The 10683-nt window shown below is 34.2% G+C and overlaps 3 protein-coding genes across 3 annotated transcripts; all 3 read left to right on the top strand.

Annotated features, from left to right (window-relative positions):
• The first annotated feature begins 3631 nt into the window (after positions 1–3631).
• Positions 3632–7622, top strand: LOC143469774 (MAGUK p55 subfamily member 7-like). The gene has a single exon (XM_076967589.1). It carries the CDS (start codon positions 4016–4018, stop codon positions 5684–5686), a length of 1671 nt encoding a protein of 556 aa, XP_076823704.1. The 5' UTR covers positions 3632–4015; the 3' UTR covers positions 5687–7622.
• Positions 7623–7637: 15 nt separating this feature from the next.
• On the top strand, positions 7638–8749 carry LOC143469787 (protein AAR2 homolog). The gene has a single exon (XM_076967608.1). The coding sequence runs from the start codon at positions 7645–7647 to the stop codon at positions 8716–8718; it is 1074 nt and encodes a 357-aa protein (XP_076823723.1). The 5' UTR covers positions 7638–7644; the 3' UTR covers positions 8719–8749.
• Positions 8750–8934: 185 nt separating this feature from the next.
• Positions 8935–10677, top strand: LOC143469781 (malonyl-CoA-acyl carrier protein transacylase, mitochondrial-like). Its single transcript, XM_076967598.1, has 2 exons — positions 8935–9655; positions 9747–10677. The coding sequence occupies exons 1-2, from the start codon at positions 9227–9229 to the stop codon at positions 10473–10475; spliced, it is 1158 nt and encodes a 385-aa protein (XP_076823713.1). The 5' UTR covers positions 8935–9226; the 3' UTR covers positions 10476–10677.
• Positions 10678–10683: the final 6 nt, after the last annotated feature.

Raw genomic sequence — 10683 nt, 5'->3', positions numbered from 1 at the left:
TTAACTTTGCTTTGTGAAATAGTAGGCTAATTTTCATTATTTGGTATTTATGCGAATTGGCTTTTTTATTTTTCAAGTCATTACTGTATTTCTTAGAATCAATTTTGCAGTTTTAGCATTCTTTTGTATGTTACTATTTTATCGGGAAAATCGTTTGTTAGGAACTAATTTTACAGTTATTATACATGTTAATCTATCTGAAATGTTATAACATACTAACCCAAATCTACGTTCTGATCTAAATGTTAGTTCAACTAAACACTTGTTTTGCCAAAATCGGCTTTTGCATAACTATTCTCCTAACCGTCTGTCTTTAACAATGGGCTATGTGACCTACCTGCGGTAATATAGTCACTTGCTTCTGTATTATATGTAGTTCATGTACAAAGTATGGTTGTGCCTTTTTTGGGGGGTTTCGGTTTTGTTCTCAATTTAGTCAGCTTTGTATTCAATTTTGTGATCTTTTTAAATTTTTTTTTTTTCAAAATCGCTTTTCAGGTTTACTCGTCACAATAGTTGTTCGTAGTAGTGTTTAATGTTTTGATCAAAAATTTCAGAAGTTTTTTAAAATAATTGTGAAAATTGAATTTTGTGTTTTAAGAAATTGAGACTTCTAAGAATAATAGTTGTGCTTTTTTGTGGAAAAATCCTAGCTGACAGTGATGATTTGGCAACCTTGGTTGTTGTGCATTTGTAGACCTTGAGTCATAGACCACTTAAATTTGTATTTAAAGGAAGATACGTTTTTATATTGATCAAGAATAAAATAATTACTATCAACTCTGAAATAGTAGAAAATGGCCAGAAGAATTTCATTGTAGCAATAATGGTGTCACAATCTTCCGATTTTTATCATATATCTTTTCCATAGCCTATTAAATTGAAAACATTATACAAAAAATGATGTAGCCTATATAGTGTAATCTGTTATTGGACATCAAAGATTACGCTATGCTTGAGTAATTATGAATAGACTTTCGAGCAGTGTCCTCCATAAAACGGTTCAAATTTAGTCTCAAGAGAAGGCTAGAACATACAACTAACTTTGAACATTAAGCATTCAAAACATTATATAAATATCTGTATACAGGGTAAGGCCACCAGGCCCTTATATGTCTGAGTGCAATTTAAATATGAATAATAATTATTTTATCTTGGATAAGTGCAGGCATGCATATCTCAAGCTCTACGACAACAACACAAATTTTGCGATCCTAAAAACCTCCGACAACCTAATTAGCCTAATTAACTTCTCTTTTTAAAATTCATCTTAAACATATTTGACTCTGAAATTGGTTATTAATTATGTAATTGTCAGCTTGGTATCCGAGTGGTTTGAACACTGACCTCACAATAAATGGAGCATGTGTTCCATATTCGATACCCAGCGGTGCTATATTGTCGTAATGCCCTTGGGCAAGACAACAGTTGCTCCTGTTCAGTGGATCTGGTGGGCAGTTCTAAATTCAAGCAATACTATGATATAAAAAAAAATAAAAAGTTTGTGACAGACAGAACACAAAAGCTTGTGGCTCAAGCGATGAGGCAGTGGAATCATCGCCAGGTTTAAGCCATGCAAAGACTTAACTTAGGTAAAATGCGATACAAGGGTTTGCTTGATATCTGCAGCGCGTGTGAATGTAGTGATGTAGTTTGAATTTACTTCTAGTTGATTATTTTAAACTTTGCTTGAAGTGCAAAACAAAATTAGCTTATGTAGACAAGCAAACCCTTACGCATTTTATGTCGCATGCTTCGCTGACCACATATCTAGTCATTGTATCGAACAAATCCAGTGCATAGGATTCAAATCGCTAGTTAATGTTTTATCATTTAGTACTAATAACAATGATAATTTAAAATCGCTGAACGAAATCTTTGCAATCTGATGGCCAGAACGCTTGTAATTTAAAAAAAATCAAAGTTAGTCCACATTTTCCATTGTCAAGTATAGGCGATCGAATAAATATTGCCACCCAAAAAGATAGGCGGCCATAACTCGGAAATGGTTTATTTCTCCATTTTCGAACTGGTGTAAGCTTATCATTTGGTATATTTAACACAGATGCATTTACATTTGCAGCGTTTTCAGTTTATTTATGATGTATATACAGTAAGTCTGTTTTATACAATCTTTTAAAGCTTTGTTAATTTAATTTGTTTGCAACTTTCTGATTTGGACAAATATGTGATGTGATAGCATATTGCAAGTATAGCATATCTAAGTCTGATGTAGGATAATTTTACAAAAGAATGACAAGATATGATAGCTGGTGATAAAAACAGTCATTTATAGCAAAAACTGATTTATGCATTTGTGACGTATCCATGAAGGTCGATACATGAGAAGCCGCCGTTGAGCTGCAGAATTCCATAGTTAATCTGACTTCTGAGAAGGCACTGTTCCCCATTATCACTAGTGGGCAAATTAAAATCCAACCGTCCTTTATTGGTGATGCAAGAGGCTCTTTTAATGAATCCACGAACATGAAAATTGCGCATACCACGTACGATTAATCTTGCATAATTGATTGCAAAACAAAAGTGGCACTGTACGCCACATCACTCCCTGCCAGATGAGGGCTAAGGAGAGGAAATGAACTTGAAGCCTGAAATCATTAATTTAACGAGAGATAAACACTGCAAAAAATTATGACCAGAGCATTACAAGCATAAAAATGTTATACTTGCAAATAACGAACTTGTGTATGGCCTTTTTCCCTATTGAAAAAATAACACAGACTGCCAATGTAAAGGAGATAGATGGAGTCTAAAAGTTTCTACGTTATTACTAGGGCCCGCAAAAGTCAATAAAGTCAAAATTTTTTAAGGACCTCGTCTGACCACGAATCAAAGAATAAAGTTGTTTTCAGTACCTAGGGGATTGTTACTAAGAAGTTTATAGGTCAAAATAAAGTCAAAATTTTCAATAAAGTCAAAATTTGTCAAATTATGGCTTTTGACAAAGTTTTTGTGTTTTTTGAGAGTAATTTTTGTAAAATTCTCGTGGAAGCATTGTAAATCAGGAACTGCGACACAATTAAACCATATTAACCCATAAAAACAGGAAATAAGTCACAATGCCCACTTGGATCAGCAGTAACTTTTATCGCAAATTGTCCATTGTTTATTCATTGTTGCGTATTTAAATAATTCTTATAAAACACTTCCTCTTCATAAACGTGGTCTTTTCGAAGATCAACAGTTTGGATTTTAGGAATAGCCTACTGACATTCCGTATTAGGCTACAAAAATGCCTAAGCAAGCTAAATCGTCTTCAGCAAAAGTTAGACAGATTTGTCGAGATTTTTCTGATTAATTGTTTAATCTGTTGTTTATTAGAATTTACCATGCGGAGAAAATCGAGGCAAAGTGCCTTTTTCACAAGGACAAAATAACACAAGCTACCTAAATCTATCGCCAAAAAACACGACGCACTTTTTATAATCCATAAAACACCTTGACATTTCGACAAAATATTACGTTTGGGTCTGAAATCGACAAAATGTTATGTTTGGGTAACTGGAGGAAGAACTGTGGCCTCTACAAATAAGCAATTTCGTTAGGTCAAAATAAAGTCAAAATTTGATAAAAATAAAGTCAAAAAAAAGTTATAGCTAGTTATTACAGTATTATAGTATTATTAGTATTATAGTATTACAGTATTATTTTTACAGTATTTATAAAAATAGTAGGTTATAAGTAATGGAAGCTAATTTAATTTCCATTTCAACAGTTAGCAAGAAAGGAAGAAAATTTGGATTAAATTTAGAATTTTTACCAGTGCGTTTTTGGACTTACGTTTAATCCCATGCTAAGTAAAACCTGTGTTAATTTCAACAGTTTTCGTGGAGCAATGTTGTCTGTTGTGATTAACATTTTTGTTATTACTGGAGTCAGTTGTGATTGCTGAAAATTGCTTTGCTGTATCATAGTTTGGTGCCTCGGAGCTGAAGAAAATCATATGTTTTCCATATTGTTAAACAATAAATAAACAGTATTGTGGTACGACACGATGGATCAAGAGGATACCACTGATATTTTTCATACGCTAGAACAACTCAAACAGAGGATTAGTGGAGGAGAGGATGAGAGCAGTGATGCTGAGCATCTTGGTCAGCTTTTGCACAATACAGATTTGATCAATTTGCTGCAGCTTCATAACAAACTTCAGAAAGAAATTCCAAATGATGTTGAAGCTCGTAATGCATTGGAGTTGGTTGATGATGTGCAAAAGTTGCATGAGAATCATCCAAGCAATGATATACTCTCCGTCTTGGCTACGTTATTTCATAACTCACATCATCTCATTTCTCTGCTTGTGGCTCATGATAAAATAGCTAACAATGATTTTGGCGAACCGCAACTTACAGATGTTTCAGTGGATGACTACAGCATAGAAGACGAAAAAGAAGAAGAGACGATGAAAGTAGTGCGATTGGTCAAAAGTGATGAGCCATTGGGTGCAACCATTGTTGATGATGAAACTACTGGAAACATTATAATTGCAAGAATCCTTAAAGGTGGAGCTGCAGATCGCAGTGGGTTAATCCACATCAATGATACTATTGTGGAAATCAATGGGGTGAAAACTAAAGACAAAAAACCCTCTGATGTCATAAAAATTCTGGCTGGATTTACTGGGCCTTTAACCTTGAGGCTTATTCCTGGTGAAAGAGAAGAAGACTCAAATGAAGTAATACTGCATGTGAAAACACGCTTTACTTTTCAGCCACAAAACGATAATTTGATTCCATGCAGAGAAGCTGGCTTGCAATTTTTTCCTAATGAGATTTTGCGTGTTGTATCAAAAGTTGACAAGTCTTGGTGGCAGGCATACAAAGTAGACACGAGCAATAATACTAATGAAAAAATTGTGCCTGCAAGAGCTGGCTTGATTCCAAGTATGAAACTTCAAGTTCGTCGTGAGAAATTACAAAAACAAGCCCAGCTCAAAGTGTCCAAAACATCTCTGAAAGGCAACAAGACAAGTTTGTTGAAAGAGTCACGGAAAAATGCCGCAAATGTCACTCAAGTTGGTCTTCATTTACCACCATATGAAATTGTCACCCAACTTTCACCAGTCATGGAACAAAATGGAAAAAGAATTTATAGACCAATTGTTCTTGTTGGCCCTCAAGGTGTAGGGAGGAACGACTTGAAAGATCGACTTATTGATTCAAATCCGACACATTATGGAGTGCCTGTGCCTCATACATCTCGTGCCATGCATCAAGGTGAAGAGAATGGAAAAGATTATCATTTTGTTTCAAGAGAATTTATGGAAAATGGAATTAGAGACAATTTCTTTTTTGAGTATGGGGAGTACAAAGGAAGCTTATATGGGACTAGTTTACCAGCTGTTGAGTCAGTAATTGAAAGTGGTCAAGTATGTGTTTTAACTCCCTACCCTCAAGCACTGACCGCACTGAGAATAAGGAAAATAAAGCCATACATCGTATTTTTGAAACCTGAGCAGTCGTGGAAAATTCAAGGAAACAATATAAAAAGTGCTGATCTGCAGACAATGTTGAAAAGGGCTGAAGCCATAGAATACACATACGGTAGATTATTTGATGCGGTTATTCAGAATGACAGCATAGAATCTTCGTTTCGGCACCTTAAAAACATCTCGTTTTCTCTTGAAAACAGTCAACAGTGGGTGCCTGAGGCATGGGTTTCATGAAAACTAAACCATGTCAGAGCAGATTGCTCTGGAAACTACATAATTTACACAATCAGTATGAATTTCCCATTCAAAGGGCAAAGCACAAAGGATGTTTTCCCTATTCTAAACTTTGAAGGTTAATTTTGGTGCCTACAATTTATTTGTGTGTATCCTGGGTATAACTGGTGATTGCTACAATAGTGTTATATTCTTATGGTCATTTGTGTTTACAAGAGTTTCCTGCTTTCAATGTGGTGCTTAATGTTGATAAGCAATTTCAAAGTGTATGATTTTACAAACGCCTATAATGCCAGACTTTGCTGTTTCCCAATTTAATCTTTAGTAACTTTTGACTATATGAACTATATGACAAGAAAGAAATTATATGTTTACTAAAACTTCAAACCCAAAGGTGCTATAAAAACATAAATCTTACAACACACAACTGCTTGAACTTAACATGTAATTTGATATTTATTGTATTATGTTTTTGTTATTCATATGAATATTGTTACTTAAGCTTGCCAGTTTTCACTCTAAGGAAATAATTTTATTTTTAGTTATATATATTAAATTTTAGCTTTATGTTCACATTCAGTTTTTTCTGACTCATTACATTTACTACTGACGATCAGCATCATCTATTTAGTAACGATAAAAAATGAAAACTACTAGTAGGCCTAATTAGTTCACCGATATATATTAATAATCAGAGCTGGGCACGACCACGTTTCTTTTTTATGAGCGATAGATACGAGTGGTTGGATTGAAAAAAAAAGGTTTTGGACTACATAACACTATAGTTTTATGTAGTGAATAAAAAATTACTGTTTTGAGACTAATTTCTCGCAAAATTTTCATTACACAAAGCTAATGGCGGTTTACTTTAGAACACTTTTTTTTTAAGCTGATAATAATTGTAATAATATATTGTTAGTAAGACTGGTGACTGATGAGATTGTAGAGACTCACACAGATGAGCAGAGTTGTTATCATAGTGTCCTATTTTGCTTTACATTGCCTTTACTTTTTAAACTTATCCTACAGAGGCCTATGTTTTGAAAAGGAAAATTATTAAATTGTTGAACGTCGCCATCTACAATTCTAGCGAACAACTGAACGCACTCTTTTTGTATAAAAGAGCAAAGGTGTGAGTGAATATTTTTTTTTATTGACAAGTGAAAGCGTAAGCGATGCTCTCATTAAAAAAGCAGTGCCCAGCTCTGTAAATAATTTTGCTGATTGTGCTAAATTGTATACTTGCACTAAAATTGTACTCTGTAGATTTTATTATGTTATCAAGTCGATTGCATTTATCTACTAATATTATGCCAGTTAGTTTTATTTGTTGATTTTAAAAAGTTTATCATGTTGGCATATTTTAAATTAAATGTCTTGTTAAAGTGTAGTATGGTCCTTTATTGTCATGCTTTGGTGCTCAGTTTTGCTTTTTGACGCAACAGGGTACAATGCTTTTGATGCAATACTTGAAAAAAGGGCTTGTCATCTCTGTACTACCGTTAATTTCTAAGATATGTTTCCTTTTTATTTTTACTATTGTGTATATTTTGGTTCATTAGCACATGCATGTATATTTATGTTATATATCCTATAGCTTGTTTTGAGGCACTTGTGAATTGCCATCAGCTAATTCAATTCTTTACTTTTGGGATCATTTTGTTATGTCTTTTCCTACAACTGTGGTTGACTCAAACCTATATTTCAAATTTACATTATTTATCTTAGCTTTAAGTGACATTCAAAAAGCTTCTGTTTTTAATACACATTGTTGAATATTTTTATCCAAATCATTGTATTATTTTCAATATTTTTATCAGAATCTGTGGTAGTTTTATAGTTGTGTTGTTGAATACATTTTAGCTTAACACTTGGTATTTTAATGGTAGTGTTTATTTGCCATCTGAAAGTTTTACAACTTTACCATTTTGTGCAGTTCTATCTTCAGAAATCTAGAAATGGACCAAGAAACAGCTAGGGCTCTGTTTAACGAAGGTGCATTTCTGCTTCTTTTTGATGTGCCGGAAGGTACTGAATTCGGTATCGATTGGAACAACTGGACAACAGGTCCTTTGTTTAAAGGTGTAAAGATGATACCACCAGGAGTTCACTTTGTCTTTTACAATGCCGTATCAAAATTTGATGGTAATCCAGCACCAAGGACTGGATTTTTTCATGACTTCAGGCCACATGAAATTATGGTCAAACAGTGGAATAACAGTTCAGAAGAGATTGTTGATAAGCCAATGACTGAAGAAGAAATTTCAAGCTTGAGGCAAAACTTGCAAAATTTAGACAAAAATTTGGCTGCTTATCCTTATGACAATTTGAAAAAATGGGTGTCTATGGCAAATTTCATAACCCCAAATTTGGTCCAAAAACTATCACCAGAAAACAAAGTAATATACTCGGTTCTTGAGCTTTTACCACATAGCGAAGTAGACAGTGACATGTCAAGCCATGCATCTAAAACAGATAAAGATGGACTACCTAATATGAAGGCAAATCCAATGTCAGTTATACGATTTACAAACATGCCGGACAAATGGTATCCAGAAGGTGCTTCTCCTTCAGATATATCTAAACACTGTATGGACTCATCTTACATATTAGATATTGTAATGAAAACGTACAACCACCCTAATGAATTTCTGGGAGAATTGCAATTTACATTCATATGCTTTATTCTGGGTCAGGTTTTTGATGCATTTGAGCACTGGAAAGAGATGGTGCGTCTTATATCTTTTTGTGAAACTTCTTTGCAAGATCACCTCAGCTTATTTAGCTCCTTGGTTGGAGTATTGTATCATCAGATAAACGAAATTCCTCAGGATTTTTTTGTGGACATTGTAACAGCAAATAACTTTTTAGTTGGAACCCTCACCACTCTTTTTTCTTCAATTGAATTCAGTTGCTTTGACGAAGATTTGCAGAAGCGAGCAAAACAGTTTCGCAAATATTTAACCAAAAAGTTTAAATGGAAATTTAATAAAGAGCCTGATGACTGGGCTCCAGTTGTTGTTGAAATGTGACTAGCTAAAATAAATGTTTAAAATGGGCTTATCAATGTTGAGTTTATAGTAATACAATGCTACAGTTTTATTATATTTCTTTGTATTATAATTGTGAAATTGTAATGACAGGACTAGTTGCAGAATGCTTTGTTAGTAGTTGATGTCAGAGATTTCACCACATAAATTCAACCTCGAATAAATTTGCTGGACAGCAGCCTAATTTATGTCAATACAAACAGCAAACCTAAATGCAACAATACCTATAGAAAGTTGTACAATGCATTGGCAAGATTGTGTATGGGGAAGAATTACCTTTCACTAAACGCCAGTTACCTAAAGAAGTTTGCATTGTATTTTCCTTTGATACTGCAATGGATAGATTTGGGATTTGTTTCTGTCTATATGTTTGTTATTTGTGTTTAACGGACCCGAATAATTTCATCTCGGCACATCTATATGCAAGATAACTGTGGGGATCCCATTTCATGCAAACACTTTTTATTTTCTGATTTTTACAGGCTACATCATGTCTGTGAGTCCAAAGTTTTTTAAATGGGGAAAGAATCTGTCTACTTTTGTAAAACGATACTCTACATCATGTAATTCACACAACAAACTCGCAAACAATGCTCCTGATTTAAGAACAATGGATGTTTCCAACCTTTTGCAGGAAGAGTTGGTGTCACAGTTTGAAAGCACAAATACAAAGCCAAAAATTGATCCAGAAGAGAAAACCATTGTACTCTTTCCTGGTCAGGGCAGTCAGAAAGTTGGAATGGTTGACGATTTATTACAGTACCCCAACGTCAAAGAAATCTTTTCAGTTGCTTCCGAAATTTTGAACTTCGACCTGCTGCGTTACTGCCAAAATGGTCCTCAGTCGGAGCTTGATCGCACAGTACACTGTCAGCCTGCCATCATGGTTACCTCACTTGCTGGTATAGAAAAACTTCAGGTCAGTTATGGTTTGTGCACTGAAGATTAAGTTTATTTATTTTTTGACATAGTGAAAAAAGCCTTCATTCTACAGAATTCTTTTTTTTTAGGTTGTAGAACCAAAAGCTTTGGAAAATTGTTGTGCGTGTGCTGGATATAGCATTGGAGAATTTCCAGCACTTGTGTTTAGTGGTGCCCTCAGTTTCGAAGATGCAATGAAACTAGTTTCAATTCGATCAAGAGCAATGCAAAATGCTTCAAACCGAATAGAGAGCCAAATGGTGACAGCATATGGTTCTGCTAACACAAAATTCAAATTATCCTGCGAAGCAGCAAGAGATTATTGTCAACAGCAATTAACTATGGATAATCCCATATGCAATGTTTCTGCTTACTTAGCACCAAATATAGTAACTTTGGCAGGCCACGCACCAGCAGTTAATTACATTAAAGAAAACATGAACAAATTTGGAATTCGTAAAATATTCCCAATACCTGTGTCTGGTGCTTTTCATACGAAAATCATGTATGAGGCTTTGCCAGAGCTAAAAGCTGCATTAAAAAGCATTCATATCAATCAACCGTTAATTCAAGTTTATAGCAACTTAAGTGGAAAAGTTTACCATGACCCTGATGAAATTCGTGAAAGTTTACCAAGACAGATTATAAACCCAGTTCAGTGGGAACAAATTACTCATAAAATGTTAACTCGGTCAAATAAGGAGAGTATGCCAACCATCTATGATGTTGGACCTGGAAATCAGTTAGAGTCTTTGCTGAAAAAGTGCAATGGCAAAGCATGGAGGAATTACATTCCCGTAAAAGCTTTGTGTAAATGAAATTTATGTCTTTCACACAATTAAAATTTTTAAGAATAGCAAAATGGTTTCAGTGATCACTGCACATTTTCATGCCATGCACAATAAATAAAGCTAAAATCTTGAACGTATACATTTGAATCCTGAGGTGTATTATCTTATGTATAAATAGATTTTGAAACTTGAGTAAGTGGAATAATACACACACCTTTCTTCACGAAAACTCTTT

Source organism: Clavelina lepadiformis, chromosome 1 (genome assembly GCF_947623445.1).
Source record: "Clavelina lepadiformis chromosome 1, kaClaLepa1.1, whole genome shotgun sequence".
Classification (NCBI taxonomy): domain Eukaryota; kingdom Metazoa; phylum Chordata; class Ascidiacea; order Aplousobranchia; family Clavelinidae; genus Clavelina; species Clavelina lepadiformis.
Note: the sequence above shows the minus strand (reverse complement) of the source record. Positions and strands in the feature narration are given on the sequence as shown.